Here is a 21,076-nt window from a genome sequence, read left to right as displayed (position 1 = left end):
CATGCCGTCATATCTGGCTCCCCTTCGCCAAAGGGGGCACCAGGCGTAGAATACGAGTAAGCGCGTGGAAGGAGTAGCGTAGCCACTGAGATTTTATTTACTTCTTCGGGCTATACTATTGATTATGCGTTTACGGATGTGGATGTAGATGCCACAGAGGGGGCGCTATTTTGTATCATAGGTATCAAAGGACTCTGCACACAAACTTTGGTTGCTCTAGCTCTTATAGTCTTTAAGACAGACGAACGGAAAGACATATCGACTTGGCTATTGCTACAGTTCAGGAATATATGTATATATATTTACTTTATGCGGTCTGGGTATGCACATTCACCACAAAACTAATATACATATTCCTAAACTCTTCGAGTATCAGTTATAAAAATTAAAAATAATAAAAATGCTCTTTCATAATATTTTAGATATATTCATATTAGATGCAATTATTAATAGACAAGGCCCCACTTTACATTGTTACAGGCTTATGTATTGGTTCCCCTAGAGGTGCGACCATTATTTTCCACTACAACATTTCCAGTATCCTGATCAGATTTCGAAGCAGGTAGCTTATTGGTAGCAGAGTTCCCTGGTTGCATGTTTGGATTCTTTTGTTGATTCTTTTCTTCAGTTTTCTTCTTGGCAATGTCCAGAAATACATCTTCCAGCGACGGCTGCGTCAGAGAGTAGTCTGCCAACTTCCAGGGGCTGCGGTTCCTCTCAACGTATGAGAATACACTCGACCATCTATGCTTGGCAGTGGGTATGTGGTAAGTGAGCCTGCCACCAAACTCTTCCCTGAATAAGCAATTATTAAGAGTGCGTTTGGTTGGTTTGAATGGAACTTACTCTAGCGATGCCTTGGGATAGTCTAATTCCATTTGATTCTTTATCTTCTGTATAGTGGGCGCCATGCTGTGTGGGTGGGTTTGAGAGTTATCTCTATACGGCATGGAATACACCTAAAGGGTCACCTTTCCAGACTCGTCTCCACATGCAACTTGAGCACCAGACATTGGGCAAACTTATTCTTGATGCGCTGCTGCGATCCCAGGCAATGAATTTGCCCATCCACCATAATAGCCAATTCCGTGCACAGGGCCTCCACCTCCTCCATGCTATGAGAGCTAAGTAGCACCGCCTTCCCACTGTCGCGCAGTGAGGAGAGGACATTCCACACATGGCGCCGGGACGCCGGATCGATCCCAGAGCTAGGCTCGTCCAAACAAATGAGCGACGAGCCCTCACCGGCCACTGCTGCATTTAACTTTCGCTTAGTGCCGCCACTGTAATCCTTGACCTTGTTGTCCAGGTGCACAAGAAACCCATAGTCGGAGGCCAACTTTTCGGAAGCTTTTCTGAGGAGATTCCGGGGTGTGCCGCGCAACAAAAGGAAGATTTTGAGTGTTTGCCGGCCAGTGCAGAAGTCGAAGAGCGTGTCGTGCTGTGGGCAGTAGCCCATCTCCTTTCTCGCTGCCGTGGGGTTGGATTTTATGCTGAAGCCTTTGACGTGAATACTCCCCCTCGTCATGGCAATGTCGCCCACAATCATCTTAAAGGTAGTCGTTTTACCGGCCCCATTGGCGCCCAGAAGACCAAAGCACACACCCCTGCAGTAAATTAGGAATTTATTAGTTGTTGTTATAGTTATATAAGTTGTAGTTATTGCTGCACTTTAATCACTACTCACGGTTTGATAGAGAAAGATATTCCACGTACAGCTGACGTGCGGCAGAATCTTTTCGAGACCTGGTTCACGACCAAAGCATGCTCGTTGCGATCCTTGATCGACATTTTACTTATCCTTTCGGCTGCAGCAGCCACATCTTCATCGTAGCTTGTTGCATTCTTTGTTCTTTTACAAATAATATACTTTATGCCATACCACAACGTGGTTGTGCATTCGCCGAAAATCAGCAACAACAAGTACATAATACCAGTGATAAGCAAATACCACACCTCCACCCAAGACCAAATGTCTGTAAGAAATTTGTTTAGCATATATACGGGTGAGTCGGTAATGCCTTGAAAATTTAGACAACTTGTAGTCGTAAATTAATTTAATGTATGGGCATTCCCATGATTTCCCACTGTACTATTGGCCTTTACTAATCTTATATCTATCTTGGTGCCAAAAGTTGATTTTGGGAAAAATTACCGTTTTCCAGATAAAAAAGTAATAAAAAACAAGCCATTCGCACGCGATAAAAATCAAAACGCATTGCTAGAATAAGGGCTAGAGTAACGATATTTTGTATCCAGACTGCTGTGATATCACATTGAATCAAGTTTGTTTTAAATTTGTCCGCGCCATTTTACGCCCCGACAAAAGACGAAAATCTTTGGCATCCACAATTTTGAAGATACTAGAAAACCAACTGCGTTTTCAGTTTTCTTGTCTCTTTGAAATTGTGGATGCTACATTTTTTTGCCCTTTGTGTGGGCGGAAGGGGGCAGGGCAAAGTTTTTAAATATTCTTGTAACAGTGACATATCACAGAAGTCCGGATATAAAATGTCGTTGCTCTAGCTCTTATAGCCTTTGAGCACTATGTGCTGATAGGGACGGACAGATGGACGGACGGACGGACGGACAGACAGGGCTCAATTGACTCGGCTATTGATGCTGATCAAGAAAATATATACTTTATGGGGTCGGAAACGATTCCTTCTGGACGTTACACACATCCATTTTCACCACATATCTAATATACCCTACTCATTTTGAGTATCGGGTATAAAAATAACTATAAAATATAGAAAATTACTGCACAATAAAAGTTTTTTTCAGTTAATTTAATAAAAAATAGTCGGTAGAAAATTATATGGAAATGCCCATTTAGGTATTATGAATCTGATTCCGAATCGGATTTTAATTAACTTACTAAAAACATGCGTGAGTGTGTTTCAAAAGTGTGTATCTAGCAACTTACCACGGCAAGCGCAAGTGGTAAACAATGCGGATTTTATGGGAGTACATTCCGCAAATGGAAAATTATTTGATTTAAGCACAGGAGAACTGCAATGTTTAAACCTTATAATGCAGTTTGCGACCGCATAAACAGCAGTAAAAACAGGACACAAGTAAGCAATCCATGCAATCACATTAAAAGTTAGTGCATAAGAAGTTGCCGCAAACAATGGCATCATTATCGAAAAACCTATACCTACGGGATCGGGAAGGGGGTTGGGTGTTAGAATAAAATGCTTCTTCGGAGACTGAAGTTACAAAATACTACCGAATACAATGTTGATGTTGGTAATTATCATCACGGCCGAGCCGGAATCTCCGAAAAGGCATGCCAGCATGTAGGTAAAGGGCAGACCCGCCACTCCAATGATCATGAGTATCAACAGCATCTCCCCGGGTTTGCACACTTCCCGCACCGCCAATGTCAGTGCCATCACAATTACAAAGTAGACGGCCAAGTCAGTAATAAAGTGGGACAGCCAGTAGGTGGTCATGTCCACGCCGGACACCTGTTGCTGCATACGAATCTGAGTTCCCTTCTCCTGCGACACTAAGATGGCGAATAGCGCCAGGACAATGCACAGATATATAATAATAAAACCACCCGCGACGACAGGCTTCGCCATTTCTTCAAAAGACGGTTCTTCAGTCGGCATATCGTAGGGAGCATTGGTTACCTCTATGCTCGCCTCGGGACCCACCATCGCCTTGGCCATGGCGTTGAACACGAGGTTGAGCGAAATAGGAGCACTATGCACGAAGAGATCATTTCTACTCAAGACGACCGTCTCTTGGTCGATGGTGGCTGCCGCTATAAGACTGTTCTTCATTGCGTATATCCTCTCGAGCGTTTCTTGTCCAGGGCCGATGTAGTCTTCTACATTCTGGCTTGTTCTTTCGACGGTGCAGTATTGCTGGGCCAACTCTTGGTAGGCATTGGCTATATCCCGCAATGGGCGAGTGTCCGATTTCAATTGCAATATTACTTTGACGTCCTCACTTTTATAATCGGCTATTGTTAGCGGTAGCCTGGCCAGCCATGAGCTATCCGATGACCTACGAAGAAGAGTCACGATGTATAGGACTATGGGCACCAGCAGGATAACCAGAAACATCCATTTCCTATCATAAGTGTAGAGAAACTTCTTCAGCAGCATAGCCTCCCATTGGCTCAGGTAGCGCAAGCAACGGTTTGGATGACGGCTTTGTTCCTGGCTTTGGCTCTGCTCATCCGAACTGCCGCCGCCGCTAGTGCGACCCCCACTCCCAAGATCTTCCGCACCGTGCGACATAAATATTTCTGCCAGACTGGTGGAGCTAAGACCAAATCCCACAACATCCAGCTGCTCCTTCTGCTGCTCCAAGTCTTTGAAGAGTGGCCCAAAGGATCCTAAAAAGCGGTGCGGCAATCGATAGGACACGTCAGATCCGATGTTGCTATGTGGACGAGTGTAGGGCACGTGGGCGGCTATCAGTTGGGTCAACCTGGACACGTTGCAATTGGGGCCCTTCTCGCAAGTGAGCAGATAACTGGTGTCGTTCTGTTTCTTGAGGAACGCCAATGTGCCCAGGCAACGGAGCCGGCCATCGCTTATGATGGCAATGCGATCAGCCAATACCTCGCCCTCGTCCATTTGGTGGGTGGTGAGGAGAATGGTGCGTCCCTGCTTTTCATCCAGCAAGAGCTTCCATAGTTCGAGCCGGGAGTAGGGATCCAGACCCGAACTGGGCTCGTCGCAGAACAGAACCTTGACGTTGCCGCACAGGGCACAGGCCAGGGCGAGCCGACGCTGTGTCCCCCCAGACAGAAGCCGGGCAGGGGTTTTGGCCTTTTCCGTAAGGCTAAGTTTCCGTAAGTATGAATTCACCTCCTGTTTGACCGCTGCCCCCTTGAGGCCCCTGAGGCGGCTGTATAACCGAAGGTGACTGGCCGCACTTAAACCATTAAAGAAGACGCTTCTCTGCGGGCAAATACTCAAGGACTGACGGGCCTGGGGCCGTTCGGTTTGTATGTCGTAGCCATTAATGACCGCTGTGCCGGAGCTGGGTGTAATGGTCCCCGTTAACATTTGTATGGTCGTGGTCTTGCCAGCTCCATTGTGTCCCAGGAGCACCATGATCTCATTCTCAAACAAATCGAATGTAAGGCCAGCAACCACCTGTCGTTTGCCAAAGCTTTTGCTGAGATTTTTGATTTGTACACCAGAGGTTTTGCCTTCCGCGTTGGCATCGATGAACTTGGAGGAACTTGGAACTGAGGAAGGTCGCTCCTCGTCGTTGGGTCTGACAGTGAACAGCCCGGGCGGGGATAATATTCGTCGCATGTATTTGGACGGGCACCAAAAGTGTTTGGTGCACGGGAAATTCCATGGCTGTGGCGTGCCAAACTCCCCTGGTCTTACCCGTTCCATGTACAGACAGATGAGGATCGAGATCAGGCTAGACAGCAGCATGATTAGTAGTATCGCACCCACGCTTATGCTGTCACCAAGCCATGATGTGTTAAACATATTGCTCCACTGCAAGCCCAGATATGCACGCTCCCATACGGCAATTCGGTCCATGACCATGTTCATGGCTGAAACAACGCAAATGCTGCACAGGATGTTCAACAGTGTCCCAGCACTATCCTTGTTCGTGACAAAATAGGGCAAAGAGCTGCCTATGAACAGAAGGATGGCAATGATGCTACACCAATTGCTGCGAGCGCAGAAGGAGCTGACCAGGAACCCGAAACATATGAAGGAGTGGCTGCACACAAGCAGATAAAACAGAAAGACCGACCAGTCGGTGTAACATAGAATGGGCTTGTTTTTAACAGGACCCATAGGGATCACCGTCCAAAAAATCGTTATAATCAGCGATATTATGAATAAAACTATCATGGACTTCACATACCAGGCCAGCCATTGTAGAGAGTGGCTCACGTCGAAGATATTCAACATATCCTTCAGCTGAAGCTCCTTTTCCTCGACAATGCTCTGCAAATAACAACGGTTAAAGAACAGCTTAGAAAACTCATTAAAGAACAACTCAGTCTTACCTTAACATCAATTGTGAAAGGCAATAAAAAGACAGCCATTAAAAATATAAAAAAATAGGAAATACATAACAAAATCTCATTTTCATATATTCCTTTGAGTTTTGGTCGATGTAAAGTTTGGGAAGAATTCTTTTTCTGTAGATAGTGAAAGCTGATTTCCGTCTGAATATGTAGAAACCCACTTTCACCGTAATATTCATCTACTTCATTCAGCGATATCAGAAGATTTGTATGAAAATGCTTTACTTTGGAGGCGCGAAACCGCAAAGCAAACCGAAAATTTTGCGGAAATTCGGATATATCGGCCCACTCGTCAGGAAACTCGATGCCGTACCCACCTCTGTACAAAACATTGTTGTTAAGAGCTTCTTCCAAGGCGCTGGCATCGACAAAGCCCTGAATATGATACTGATGTGAGCCAGGAAACGACAGCCCTCTAACAAGCAACTCCAAAATTTTATTTTGCGGCGAGAACAGAAAGATAATTCCACTGAGTGTGTAGAAATCAATGAACACAACATTCTATTTTTTTACTTGGTTAGAAGTTGTTTTTCGACTTACTCATCGAGTTTCGGCTTAAATTCTGCTGTTATTGTGCGTGTTGCCCGTATTAAAAAGGGCAACAGTGGAATTACTAAAGAAAATATTATTAAACAAGCCAACTGGCATTTGCGTCCAAAAAGCACACATAGATTTTTCCACAATATCAACAGAAGCTTCCTTTGGAAGGGCAAGACCTTCGGCACTTCCTCTTCATTCGCCATATTTTATATGCTCTATATCAATCTGTATGTACTGAAACACAGGCGGTGGTGTGGCTACCGTACCAAAAAAATATAGGTTTCACGTACAGTTTCATGGAATTATATTATACTAAGTCTGAAGTTAGGAATGATTTGTTTGGAAAAACTAACTAGATTTCCGCAAATGAAAGTCGTACTAGCATGTAGATTGTGTTTTACGTATTGTGTTTTGTTGTCTGTGCTTTGTCTTACGTGAAGATAACGTATTTGGCAACACCCGCCGTCGCAGTTACATCCGCGAATATTACTCATGCCTTTACCACAATATGAAGTTCCCTGACTTCCATCATCGCATTCCATCCGTAAGCCGAAAACTACCGAATGTAAAAGTAAAGTACGTTGTACGGCCGGAACAATGAAGCTTCGGCTTTATGTATCGTTTACATCTTTCGTCGCAGTGTCCGAGTGTGGTCAGTCCGTGAAATTGATTTGTTGAGTAAAGCAAACTATAAATTTAAAAAACTTTGTTTCTTTGAAGAACGAGAAGCAAGTTTTTAGACGCGGTAAGGGTAGTGGATCTACATACTTTTATACCCGGTATTAAGTCAGTATATATGTATAAATATGAGCTTATGATTTATGTAACCCATAAAATATACTTTATCGGTAATGATACGTAAGCGTTGGAATCGCAGTGGATGAATGCCGATAAATGTCTTTTATCGGAATTGATTTTTTGTTTAATGCGGGTGGATGTGGTCCGCATATCTGTCTTTCCCGCACTTGTCTTAAAATTTCGACCACTATTTATGCTCTACTGTTAATGACTTCTAATGACCTACGTATTGTCTGCTACTGTTTTTCGCTATATACTCGTATGTCTTTCCTTTTCTCTTTTTACAGCAACATCAGCCGTTATATCACAGTTCCCTCCTTTCCGTAGCCACTGAAGATTTATTTGTTCTTTCTGGATACAATAATGATCCGATCTGATCCAGATTCGGCAATCTAGTAGATATGGTCATGCTGATATGGACGCTGCGTTTTCGGGTATAAGTATACTGATATTAATAAAAAGAGCTTCGTAAGGACTTTGTTTATTTCCTTACCATATCATGTGGATACATAAGAAAATACATAGACACAAAGAACATTATGGCATGGACATAAACCGAAATGGCACAATACACAAACTCATGTGGCGGCATATAGTAGCGTCTGCCATGAACGATCTCTGCATTGTACACGGATGCGGGTACTAGTATCGCACACAACAACGAAAAGTATATAGAATGATATACAGGACTATCAAAGGCTATGTACAGCCAAGTCACAATGATGCTTGACACCGAGAAAGCGATCAGGCATATGCACATCGTGAACTCTCCGGGCAGTAGGGACATTGGCACCCAGGCGCCCAGCGAGTAGCAAAACACGAGCAGCGTCAAGGAGACAATAAGTGTCAGGTTAACGGTCGTCAGGGTAAGCTTTACCAGAAGCAGGCTCACACCCATCGCGGTCAGCACCACGAATATCGATGCCAGGGTCCAACTGAACCAGAAGTTCTTCCGCAGCCGCACAAAAATGCTTAGCACGAAGAGCGTAAGAAAGGCCACCAGCAGGCAGAGAAATCCGGCCAACACATAGTTGACATTCGGCGTTAGCGTTAGCGACATGATCATCCACTGCCAGGATGCGACGGCCACCATCATCCCAGCCGACATATAGCATCGTCGCATAAACAACTCCACTCGTCTCCCTGGATCATCGTCAGCTGCCGCGGACACAGACCCAGGCGCTGCAAAAGAAGTCTGTCTGAATTCGACTGACCCAATGGACTGTGACTGTGATTGGTTGTTCCGCTGGCCTTGCTCTTCAGTCTCCGCCTGTCGGCAATTCCAGAAATTCTGACGCGTCTGTGGCACTGGCTGTGGGAAGTGGTGCAGGTGGTGGAGGCCAGGCCTCAAGGCCACCCAATAGCGTCTGGAATAGATCGGAATGGATTGACGCATTTTCGATAGGGCGTAAGAGCAACACACAAAATTTTGACACTTAAAGCAGAGTCCTCCCCCGTGACGTTATCCGAATGGAATTGAAAGTTTTTCGATATTACCAGAAAATGCTGCTGCAATTGATATCTGGTTTCATATCATTTAAATAATTGAATCTAATCGATGAATTTGAATTTTTTCGGTGTTTTAAGTGTTTAATGCACCTAGAGCTGTTCAAATCGATCTCTCAAAGGTAGAAAACCCATCCAAACGATGCATTTAGATTTTAAGACTTTCGAAACAAAAAAAAAATTATAATAATAATAATAGAAAGTTATTAAAATGCTGGTAAAAATAAGAATTTTTTCATTTCAAAAGCTCTTTAGAAAGACAAAGAAAGCAAAAGACACTGGCTATATCTCTATTTACATATACTTAATTCCCGATCTGTAAACTTTCCCGCTGGTCGCCAGCACAAATATTTGTGAAAAGTTGAGCCCCATTGTCCGTGCGGGCTGGCCTGGCCGCGCGGAAAATTCATCGAGGCATGCGAAAATCGAGGCCACGGACAAAAGAAGGAATGGAAAAACGGAAAATGCTAAGTAGCCTGCGCGATCAAAGCCAACAGAAAACGGAAGCCACAAAGGATGCTGCTGCTGCTGCTTACTCCTTTAGCTTCCCTCCCTTCCCAGATATTGTTTGTTGTTGTTTGGTAGATCGCTTGAGTGACACGCAAAGGATACAAAGATATACAGCAGAGAAAAAGAGGCATCTCTGAGATACATTTACACAGACGCATCTGCGGCCACGATCAAGACGACCCCGACGATCCCGATCCCGATCCCTATCCCGATCACTTTCACAGGCAGTGGCACGGCATTGTTCGTGTAAATGACTCAATCTCAATCAGCTGGCTACGTTTATCCCTGGATCCTGGCTAAAGACATGCAAATGGGCTCGTAAGGCAGCTGTCCCCTGAATGCAATAGATATGGTAACTTCTTTCCGATGCTAACCCCTTGAGTTGCCAATTAAATTGTTAACATTTTTTCATACCACTCCTCAGATTGCTCTTGATTGGATTATTGATCTGATTGAGGCATCCTTGAGCTTAATATAGGGATATACAAATATAAATATACAATATATGCGGATATGTGATGCTTCAGGTCATTGCACTTGCACATTAAGTGGATTTTGTATACCCCTTTGCTAAAAAAGGAGGGTTTATATGGATTTCGTGCAAAGCATCCATAATTTCCTTGAGGGAATGTCCGTTTTTATGTTTGTTTATCTGAATATCTGAATCTTAGAGACTGGGAGCTTAAACATAGATCCAAATTTTTAGGTTACAGAACACCAATCTATGCCATTCTATATCTATATATTATTCTAAATCCAATTAAAATCGGATCGATGCTCGTATTAGGTGGCATATTGTGTTCGAAATATCATCTATAGAATTTTAGAATCTTATAGAATTTGTACAATGTCGATAAAGGGCCGTCGCCCCGAAAGAGGAGGAGGAAAGTGAAAGCGTCAGGGAAGTGCCCGACAACGACATGCAACCGAATGCAGTGGAGCAGGCACGGAACACACACACAAAGATGACACACATGCCACAAAACTAACGGCAGTGACCACCTCACCCTCACCTCGCCTCTCTCCACTTCCCACCATTCATTCATCCACTGGCAAGCAGGCCCTAACTCTATTTCGGAATTTTGCATGCCGCAAAAAGCACAAGCCAAAATGCTTACAGAAGCGTAACGAACGAGAACAGAGAACTGAACCCCGAGATACTCTGCTGACTGGAGGAGGAGGAGTAGGGGCAGCACGGCATCCCACTGTCATCCGTGGGTCAGTGGAGAAGACAGACAGACATACAGACAGACGGACAGACCGACAGACAGACATACAGGCGTACAGGTTGTCTCATTCTACGTGCTTTTGGGTACGATTTATAATATTCTATTAGTTCCACGACCCGAGAACCGAGAGCGGAGCCCAGCCCCGGCACTGGTATGGCACTAGCACGGCACTGGCACTGGCTGACTGAATGTTGTGTGTGGCAGCGCAGTTAGCGCAGATAATACATCCGTTTCCGGTTAAGCCCATATTTTTGTGTCATTTAGTGTATGTATGTGGGGATAGGGATTGTTGGGAGGGAGCGTAGGCAAGTGCCGAGACAACATGTGGGAGTGGAACAGACAGCTACAGATGCTGATGGCTAGACGCAGACACAGGCACAGGCCCTGGGCACTGGCAGAGGGTTCACAATGCCTCTGACATGACGGGCTAACGAGGGAGGCATGGGTGGGGTGGGGCTTGTGCCGGAGACGGTGCCGGTACTAGGGACTGTGGACTGGGAGCCGGGGGTGGGGTATGCCTGCCATCAAGTGATGCGACAAGTGCAGTAGACACTGGAGCGGAATCGTCAACGCTTCCGCATATTTCTCATTTCCACAATTAAACATTGTAGAGAGCTGCTCCAAGGGTTGCAACCCCTCCAATCCCTGTATAGGGGGTGGCTTCTTAGATAAATCAAAGCTCAAGCAATTAATAATGCAATTTTCGGGGGCTACCACAGAGCGGCGGCAGGGAGGGTTGGCTGCATTTACTCCAACCATAACGGAAGCTCAAATGGAGCTTGTATCTTTCGGGGAGGGGAAAGTCGTGTAATTATGTCCAACTCCGAACAAAAACGGAAGTTGTGCATGACTTTCTCTGGGCATTTCCCTTATCTCTGACATGATGCAAGGGGGCCTGCTGCCTGTTAATGTACCAGCCCCTGGGCATATATCCCCTCAGCTGTACCCTATTATTTATGAGTTATTGTATAACACCTTCTGATTCGGCGACTTGTGCTTCTGTTTCCTAGATCGTCACCCGACAAAGAAAAGATCCATATATCCAAACTCTCCGTTTAAATAAATGAACAATCGAAGAAACAGCTGTTTAAATACAGACACACCCACTGTACTTTGCATATGTCTTTCTAAAAATAAAAATTTTAATCAAAAAAATTGTTTACAACGCGTGGAAAGATGCCGAGTATATGCCACCTGCTGCTGCCGTGTGTAAATGGGAAAGGAAATGCATTCAAAACTCTATCCAAAAAATTCCAACCGATTTTTACTTTATTCCCAAAGCTTTTGGTTGTGGACACATATACATATAGAGGGCTACGCCTGTTCTAATTACTGCCATATAATATTTAACAATATACAACGCCTTACTACTTAACTATTTCCCACCCAGCGACCCGAACTGCCCGACACAGCGTTACTAATTATTGTACATACTCGTACATTTGTGCTATAATGTTAATTTGTTACAATTTCCGGAATTTCGCTAATTTATTTATTCAAACATTTTTTATTAGTGGCATAAATTTGCATGCCACCTGTCGCCGTGGGGGAGCGAGCCCAGCTTCCTCTTCAATTGTTGAATATATCAACTTTTGGTGGCAATAAATTAGCATTTTTTTATAGCACGGCATAGCAAACTCTCTCTCGCAGAGTTGCTTACAAGATTTAATCTATCTCTTTACCGCCAGGTCGTTATGTGTCTTGTTTGTCCATGTCAGAAAAATAAATATTGTTCTTGGTATAAAAACTTATTAAAAATTGATGACTTAATATGGTTTCAAAGGAGCCAGCAACCTATTATCCATTTTGCATTATCTCGATCTAAATATTCCATTTACAGGTCAATTACTATCACTTTCCTATGAGATCCCCACACTGACCCACTGAAGGCCCACACACAAAATCGCACCAGAGGCACAGATGATCTATGGTATTATTGTGGAGACCGTCTTTTGTTCGTTCGGTTCGGTTTGGTCTCTGGGTGACTGATATTTTTCGTGGGTGTTTGAATTAATGAACAGTTTATCGGCTTATGGGCAAACTTTTTGCAACTCGTCTAAGAGGAGAGCCATAGAACGGGGACATGCCTTGAATTTTTGATTGATTTTTCGAGTTATTAATATTTATTTTTTTTATGGCATTTCAAAATGTTGAAATAAACACGTTGTATTGCCGCTGTTAATGGCCGCATAAATTGTTGTCGGATTGGAGGATATTGGTAATAAATATATGTATATATGTTTTGATTCCCTCCACCTTTTCCCCCACCGTTTGTTTATTCGTCATAACACATTTGTCGCTATTTGTCCCGCACGTGCCAGCACAATTTCGGGACGGGCCCAGAGACGACGGTATAATGCGTGCATTAGTGTGTCCATTAATCGAAAACTACAAAAAATAGCTTAAAGGTTAAAAGCTTCGTCCCGACGATGGTGCACAGGCAGACCCCATAACACACAATATTGTATCCTTGGCAGTTTGCCATGTCGTGAAAATGCGCAAGGAAATGCCATGCCACAGGCTATCCATCCAGCAGTCCGTCCCTTTTTCTGTCCCAGCTGTGGCGTGAATATGACATTGATGGTCCCCCGGAAAGGGGTCTATGAGATTCTAAATTGTTTGCTTTTAGTTGCATTATTTCCTCACACGTGACCTGGTGACTGGAGGGGGCTAAATTATTGTGGCAGACTCATTAAGTGTTCGGAATATTTCTTGCCGTATATTTTAAGAAATTGTTCTATAATTTCTTTCAAATTGGTTTCCGCACTTTATGAAACTTAATGTATGCCACTGTTCCGCTCTTTGTTTTTTCTCTTTCACCTTTATACCCATTTGCTGCTAAGCTACTCTGTGAAAGAAAGTGGGAGTTGCTCCCCATAGAACTCTAACTAGCTTTGAACTCCCGCATCGATCCTCCATCCCTTCCAGTACAGTCGTACTGGATCGGTAGTCAATAATTGTGTGGACTAGGCGGCCTGCATGGCTGGCCATGGTTCATTAGAACCCAGAAGGCAAACCAAACAAAGCTGAAGCCGAGGCCCAAGCAGAAGAAGAGTTTCCTGAGTTCCAGCTACTCATAAAAATTTAGCGGCAAAGCGCCAAAAAAACAAAAAAAAAACCTAAAAATCCAAGTTGAACGAAGCGTACAAAATCATTTCCGACTAAAACTGAACGAAACGGACATGCCACAGAGTGTGGAGTGTGGAGATGGTTATGGATGTAGATATGGAGGTGGGTTTCGAAGGTGGGCTTTCGAAGGCGGGGGCGCTGCTGGCTGTAACACTCCATCCACAACTCGGACACCGGACAACTCGACTCGACTCGGCTGGAGTGAGCTCGGAGTGAGCTCAAAATGCGTGACTGCGACTAATGACCCGCACGTGTTCGGGTTACCAGCAGCGCCCTGGCCCTGGCCTGGCTCTGGCGACGACGCACTACGATGACTATGAGGCTGGGACTGGGGCTGGGTCCGGGGAGAATTGATTACGATCGCTGGACGCATATTAATTGTTGCATGCAGCGGCGGTAGTTGGCGGTGGCGGTGGCGGTGTCGGGAAAAAGGATACCCAGTCCAATAAGGATAACCCTGGTAGGGCTACGGCTCAGTGGAGCCTCACTCGCGCGCATATGATTAACAACTTAATGGATTCTTGGATGGTTCTCTCCAAGAACTCCCGCGTGCGTGTTGCTGCAGGTAAACAGCGCATTTGTCGATCGTCCACTCCAGCCACACACCGAGATCCCCGAACCTGGACCCAAAATTTGTCACACTCGGTAAAAAGTTGGGGGAATACCTGAAGACGCCAAGACCCGAAAACGCGGCTATGTCTATGAGTGATGATCCCTTAGCTGAGTGTGCGTCCACGTAGCAATCATGTGCGCCAGTGAAATGTTAATTAGCGCTAATTAAATAATTTATTAACCATCAAATTTTTGGAGAAACGATCGAGGTGCTATGCCATAGATCACAGTCACAATTAACAGCATATCGCTCCAGAGAGTTATGTTTCATATCAGAGCGACCATCAATCAGTGGGGAGGGATCTTGATAAGCCTGAACAAGCGCCACTCGCAATTCCAAATAAAACTATAGCAAAAGCAGCCAGAAGAGCAGCCAACAACATGACAAACTATAAACGCAATTACCTAGACAAACGGCAGCCACAGGCAAAAGGCAACAGGCAACAAAGGCGACTACATGTGCCACACCATACAACTCCAAAAAGCCAAAAGAGCCAAGAGCAGCCCCACTACCAAGTTACTCAAGTTACAATGAAATTTGTCTGTGGCAAGTAAACATTGCCACCGCATGCACCGCCATGCAACATGGAGGCTGTTGCGCAGGCGTGCAGAAAATGGAGTTTTCGGTAGCAAAGGCGGCGGATGGGATCCTGGTGGTGGCATGCCGACAGGAAACCCAACAACATCATGATGAGGAATGTGCTGGCCGCACGTCTTTTGCTAATAACCATCATAAATTTTGCAGCGGCAACAAATTGAAATTAAACGAACCAGACACCAGAAAGGCAGTTGGAGACTCCTCCTCTGAGGATAGTAGACTCAGACTCCTTCGCAGCCGCAGAATGCAATCAGAGAAGAGAGACAGAGAGAGAGATACCGAAAAAAGAGCCCGATGCTCGTGATTTTCTGTGTGGGTTAAAAAGAAGTGTAACTACTTTGTTGTTGTCATGTAGTTAGCACTTGAAGATTTATCCGCGTGAATTAATTGCGATCTTGTTGCAGAGATTTTGCCTTCGTTTCGGCCACATGTGGCGTCGTTGTCCCTTATCAAAAAATTTAAACGGTAGCCCAGCTGGTGTCCCTCTGTGGGATCTCTGGATACCCGGCAAATTCTCCGGAGCAGTAGCTACTTGTTGGCCATACAGAGAATTATGACAATTATGGTGGGGCCATAAATTTCTGGCTGGGATTGCGGGCAAGATCAAGCGGCAACGGGCAACCGCAACCCTATATCCCAAAATCACCTTCAAGATTATTCATTGCCATTGTCTCGGGCGCATTGCCTCGTAAATCATTTCAATTCACATTTCTCCTCCAGAGTGTTTTTTTTTTCTGCTCTCACATTTTTTGATGTGTCACACAAGCCGTTGAACTGACGAGCGCGACAGACAACATTATTAGGCTCGGCGATCAACGATCAGCGATGGACGATCAACCGATCGACACTTGGTGACATTATGGATTATGGATTATGGCGCTCGCGTGCTGTTTATGTATGCCAGTCGCTAATTTTTTCACGCTACGTGGCAAACGATCCTCCATCGAAGTTCATCAGCATGCAAAGCATCATCATCTTTTTCCCCCATCATGATGATCGTTTCAACTGCTGGTTCTGCTTGGGCTGCTGATCAATCAACGCCTTAAAAAGCCAACTGCAGTCCACCAACCTAGGGATCCAGTCGGAGAACCCATTCCATACCAGTTTCTTATTACCAAGCCTGCCACAGCCTGCCTCACATTTGGCAAATACATTTTCGCGCATTTCGCGACGTTTACAAATTGCCGCCATTAATTAGGCAAAAAACGCACGCACCGCCAACGCTTCGAGGTGCCCCCAAAACCCCTACGAGTCGTCGTCGTCGTGTAGGCGAACCCACAAAAAAAGCAGAGCTCTGAAAAAAGCCTCAGACGATCTGAGACTGGGACTCACATAATAATCAGCGGGTGGACAGCAACCAGGATTGGATTGGATTGGATTGGTGCTTTGGCATGCGTTCGAAATTAATTACCTTACCCCTCAACATTCTTGGTCTTGGTCTTGGTGTGTGCTCGCTCTCTCGTGTGCTGCTGCTGTTGGTGCTTGCTAATTAAGTTGTTTGCGCACTTGAGTTATTGAACCGAGGGCTTGCCTATCCTATAGGCCCTGGGGTGCTGGGGGAGCACCCGTTTCTGATTTGGGACAGTGCCCTGTCTGCTGTTTGCTGTCTGGTGCCAATACGTGCCGCAATGCAGTCCAGAAGGGAAGTGCATAATGGAATAAATTATGGAATCGAATATTAAAAAAATATAAGAAAAAGTAATGGGATAATATTCATATACGCAGAAAAAAGCATTGAAGTTTAAAAAGTACCTTAATATAGTATAATATTCCTAAATATTGGACGGTATAACTCCCTAACTTATATAACTCCCTAACTTATATAACTCCCTATCTACATATGTATATTTCTGTACTGCTGCTGTCACGGCTGCTTCCTTCCAACCACCAACAGCCCCACCTCTCTGTCAATCGCTTCACTGAGTTGTCAACCTGCCAGCCACTGCCGTCTGTGTCTGTGTTTGCCAGTGGGGCACGGTCCACTCTGCACCGCTGTTGGTGCATTTTCTATTCCACTGGCGTTTGAATTGGGCATCGCGTGCTGCACCCCAAGCTACAGATACGAGCTGAAGCTGGAGCTGGAGTCAGAGTTGACTGCTCACTAGGCCGTGGCCCATCATCATGGTCATATCATCATTAACCAGCAACAACGCATCAGAAATTAAAGATGCACTTTGGCTGTCAACGTGTTTGCCTTGTTTTAGTTTTTGTTACGGCTGATGTCGTCATTTGTTTTACCCTTTGTCCGGCATCTAATTCCGAAACAGACATCTCATATAATTAGTCTCTCTAAATAAATCAGTCTGCCTTCCGATTCATGGGTGTGTGTGTGGGGTAGAGGGGGGAAATGCATTCGAAGAGGTTCCCTACAGGTCGGACTGAGCACTTGATTTGTTTTCGGGCTTCGTTCTTTTTTTGTGTGCTATCTCCCGCTTGTCGCTGAGGTGATTTAAGTGGTTTTCTCCACCGTGATCACCTCCCTGATCTTCTGACCACAATTTGATGTCTCAATTTCAAGAGTGGAACAGAATCGGAATTTGGAATTTGTTTACCAATGTTTTTGGAATCGTTCTACGTACACTTTCCCGTCTTTATCGAGCGGCGCTTTCGTTGCGTTTCGATTTGAATGTAAATTTTTGTAACTCTGGAATTGGTTTTCTATTAAGTGCGGCCTCGTGTTCCTGTTGGGATAAGATAATCTCTTTTTAAAAGCTTGTAAAATGTGCGTGTAACCTGTCCGGGATGTGTCTTCTACTCGTAAGTGGCCAAGAGCAAGCGAGAGCGAGGGAGCGGCAAACATCAACGACAGCAGCAGCGGAGCGGAGCTGAAGCGACACAACATTATGGAAAGGCATTCAGAAGAAATGTGTTATCAATAAGCACATTAATTTGATTAATAACCACCTGCAAATCATTTCCACACTAAACCCCACACAAAAGAACTTCCCCCTCCCATCATCCTCCAGGAAACTGATAAAAAAAATGGAATCTCGCACTCCCCTAAGTAGCGAAAATGTCAGCAACAAATGCTGATGATGCTGCTGATGTTCCTTCGCTCTGGAGAAGAGAAATGCCATTACAGAGCATCACCAGAGGAAAAAAAGATGACGAAGAAGTAGCGGCAGTGGCAGCAGCACCCACAGAAGAGAAGAAGCACTGCCACAGAGCCACAGAAGCCACATCAATTTACGCATCGACTTGGGGCAACCCTTTTTTTGCCATTGCTGCTTCCATACATAAATCGCTATCTTTATGGAATTTTTATGGGCAATCTCCTTGCAGGCATTCCCACACTCCACCCCAAAACAACCACAGGCACCGCACACACACACACACACTCGGCTAATACATCGCTTCCGCTGGTAGTGGTGGTGGTGCTCCAACCACCAAATCAGGCAAAAAGGTGCACGCGACACTTGCGCATCATCATTATGTGGGATGAACCGACATCATCCCGGGGCAAGACAAGGTGTAAAGAGAGCATAGGATTGTGGCCTGGGTCTGGGACATTGGGGCGTGGGCTTTTTGGGCATGGGTCCAGGTTAAGTGGTGGGGTTGCCAAATAAAATTTCCTGTGTCCCCCCATATACAGCTACTGCGCCTGCTACTGGCAGTGCAATTTGTTTTGATAACACAAAAACCAATCCACAGAGCACACAGCAGCCAGCACACACATTTCTGGTAGTTCAATGCTCAGAGGGGGATACGGATGAGAGTGAGATAGAGGATGGATGAAAGATGATGGGCGAAATCCTTAACCAGTTAATCGGTTAAAGCTGAACGAGATGAAATCTTAGCTTAAGAAAAATACTGTGTCCAGCCAAGAGATATTTAAGTGATAGCCTTTTACAAAATCATTGATTAGACGTTGATTAGAGGTCAAGATAAAGAATACGAATTGAATTGAATTCCTCAAATTTAAAAGTTCCGAGTAGTATATGTCTTCTATTTATTTTATATATTCCGAGATGATTTGTCAGAAATCCAATATTACATATCCTTGGCACTCCTGAACCACTCTTTTACTCTTCTCCGTTTAGTTGTGTTCAGATCAGACATGGTCCTAAGTCCCTTGTCTGCTCATGTTCTTGGCAGGCTTTTATCTGGTTGTCGACGCTGTCGTTGTCGCTGTTCCCTGAAACGGTGTTTGGTTGCACCACCAGTCACCAGAGTCCTGTCCGTCTGTCCATTCCCTGGCCAATACGCAGAAGCGACCCTATCTGGGGTCTGGGGTTACGAGGGTTACGAGTGTAGTAAGTAAGTAACATATTGTGTGTGAGCATACATACTTATTTATCGATGGACGCGTGTCTGTTTATTAATTGAAGTATTTGTTCAGTGTGTCGTCTGTTGTCTGTTTATTTTTTCATGGTTCTTCAATGGTTGTTGTTTCAGTGTCGCGTCAACACACTTGAAATTTGAAACATTCCCTTTTGCGGCTCGACATCTACTTCTTCTGCGGCTGGCCCTTCGATCAACGAATGTGTGCTACTTGTTTGCATTAACCAATTAGCGTGTGTGTCTGCGTGGAAGAGACGAGTCGGGGTGTCTGGTGTCTGGTGTGGCAGGTTGCGTGGGCCAAGAGACCTTTGACATTTTTTGGTCTCATATTTGTTTTGACAGTTACTCCCACCCGCGTATGTGAGGGTCTGTGTGGAAACGAACAACTGTTCTGAGCCATTTTGCAGAGAATTTATAAATACTTTCTTGAGGGATTATCAGAGTTTGAGTTGGAAATTGAAACGCTATAGTCTCTTACAGGAGGAGTAGTATTCAGGATAAACCATTAAATGGTTCTTTGTGCAAGTGTTTTAGCCAGAAGGAGTAACAGTTAAGAGTTAAGTAAGTACTACTTTCTGGATCAATAGATCTATAGATCTGATGGGTTTGGACATTTGATGTTCATCTTCAAAGAACAAAAACTGAATGGCTTAAGGTATGAGAAATGGATATTCCTTTAGTCTAGGGATAACATGTCTTATGTAGGATCCAAAAAGATCTTGAAGATCATTCTAAATGTCTTCTGCTTGGTTTTTCACAAAATTTCCATAACTGTTATTAATAGCATTACCAAAATAGCATAACAATAAATAACCAAAACAAAATATGAATAAATTATGCTTCTATTAGTAAACTTTTAAATATAGAAAAACAAAAATCAACCATTCTCTATTACTATAAAGTAATCATATTAGACTTAAAGTCCCATGATTTATGGTTTATGTTTCGATTTCGTGAAGTATTTGGTTCCTCCAATATGTTCAACAAATCGGTTAATACTCCTTATGTATAGCGGTATAGGATATTCACTCGATCAAACTACAAATGGTCTAAGCTCATTATACAGACTTATGTTGATACATACATTCATCTAAAGGTACTCTTCTTCGCTCAGCATGCGCTCCATTCACACAGTCATTGAGGAGCGCTGTCAGCTCCAACGACTTCTTTAAGTAGAATTTATGTGACAACACAATCGAGAGGGAGAGAGACACCAAGAGAGATTGGTCAGTCGGTTCTCTCTCTAGTTAGAACCTGTCGGCGGATTAAGATTTTGTACACATTTTTATTGTTGTCTTGGGCATAATTTGACAATCATTAAGTAACAGTTAAATTTAAATATACAAGAAATATATATAAATAAAACCAGAGACTAGAGAAAATAGTAGGGTGCAAAAAGTTCATTCGATTCGATCATTCATAAAGTTATCGCTTGCTCCAGATGCCAATTCCATTCGGAGCAGTCTCTCCATTAAGTATGGGGATATAAAATCTGATATTTCTAATGCAGATAAGTCCGGGTAGCGTCTTGGCTTTTGTGGCTTGTCACAAATCATTGGCGTAAAGTGTTGATTTTGCATAAATTTCCAAAAGCAAGTCTTGAATCAAGTCCCCTTGCCCCGTGTTTTATGTTAATGACAGGGGGGCTATGGGTATCGAATCTCTAGACTAATTTGTAAACCATTTGGAGAGCCGTCTTTGCTGCGTGGGCTGATTGCTGAACTATTTTGCCTAGTAGCTCTAGTAGGTTTGATTTGTTGGATTTGATGTTGACTTGCCAGCACTTAATTTTAATACTTCATGGGCTTCATGGTCTGGGGAGTGAAAAAATGTTTTATGTTT

The 21,076-nt window shown here is 44.2% G+C and overlaps 2 protein-coding genes across 2 annotated transcripts; both read right to left on the bottom strand.

The window, feature by feature from the left end:
* Positions 1–406: 406 nt before the first annotated feature.
* On the bottom strand, positions 407–6,854 carry LOC6593500 (ATP-binding cassette sub-family A member 3). The gene is made up of 8 exons (XM_002019127.2): positions 6,572–6,854; positions 6,011–6,500; positions 3,236–5,948; positions 2,930–3,163; positions 1,688–1,976; positions 972–1,607; positions 847–912; positions 407–795 (listed from the first exon to the last, which is right to left on the bottom strand). The coding sequence occupies exons 1-8, from the start codon at positions 6,772–6,774 to the stop codon at positions 483–485; spliced, it is 4,944 nt and encodes a 1,647-aa protein (XP_002019163.2). The 5' UTR covers positions 6,775–6,854; the 3' UTR covers positions 407–482.
* Positions 6,855–7,735: 881 nt separating this feature from the next.
* Positions 7,736–8,804, bottom strand: LOC113565525. Its single transcript, XM_026987802.1, has 2 exons — positions 7,863–8,804; positions 7,736–7,791 (listed from the first exon to the last, which is right to left on the bottom strand). Exons 1-2 carry the CDS (start codon positions 8,763–8,765, stop codon positions 7,762–7,764), a joined length of 933 nt encoding a protein of 310 aa, XP_026843603.1. The 5' UTR covers positions 8,766–8,804; the 3' UTR covers positions 7,736–7,761.
* Positions 8,805–21,076: the final 12,272 nt, after the last annotated feature.

The sequence above is a fragment of the Drosophila persimilis genome, unplaced genomic scaffold (assembly GCF_003286085.1).
Source record: "Drosophila persimilis strain 14011-0111.01,24,50 unplaced genomic scaffold, DperRS2 tig00000124-arrow-pilon, whole genome shotgun sequence".
NCBI lineage: Eukaryota > Metazoa > Arthropoda > Insecta > Diptera > Drosophilidae > Drosophila > Drosophila persimilis.
Note: the sequence above shows the minus strand (reverse complement) of the source record. Positions and strands in the feature narration are given on the sequence as shown.

What these genes read in the sequence shown, in the direction of transcription:
- LOC6593500 (XM_002019127.2), bottom strand. Translation starts at nt 6,774, where the DNA reads ATGGCGAATGAAGAGGAAGTGCCGAAGGTCTTGCCCTTCCAAAGGAAG. An exon ending in CAACATCAACATTGTATTCG is followed by an intron (nt 3,164 to 3,235) that starts GTAGTATTTTGT and finishes CCGATCCCGTAG; the next exon opens with GTATAGGTTTTTCGATAATG. An exon ending in GTGGAGACGAGTCTGGAAAG is followed by an intron (nt 913 to 971) that starts GTGACCCTTTAG and finishes CCACCCACACAG; the next exon opens with CATGGCGCCCACTATACAGA.
- LOC113565525 (XM_026987802.1), bottom strand. Translation starts at nt 8,765, where the DNA reads ATGCGTCAATCCATTCCGATCTATTCCAGACGCTATTGGGTGGCCTTG. An exon ending in TTATGTATCCACATGATATG is followed by an intron (nt 7,792 to 7,862) that starts GTAAGGAAATAA and finishes CCGAAAACGCAG; the next exon opens with CGTCCATATCAGCATGACCA.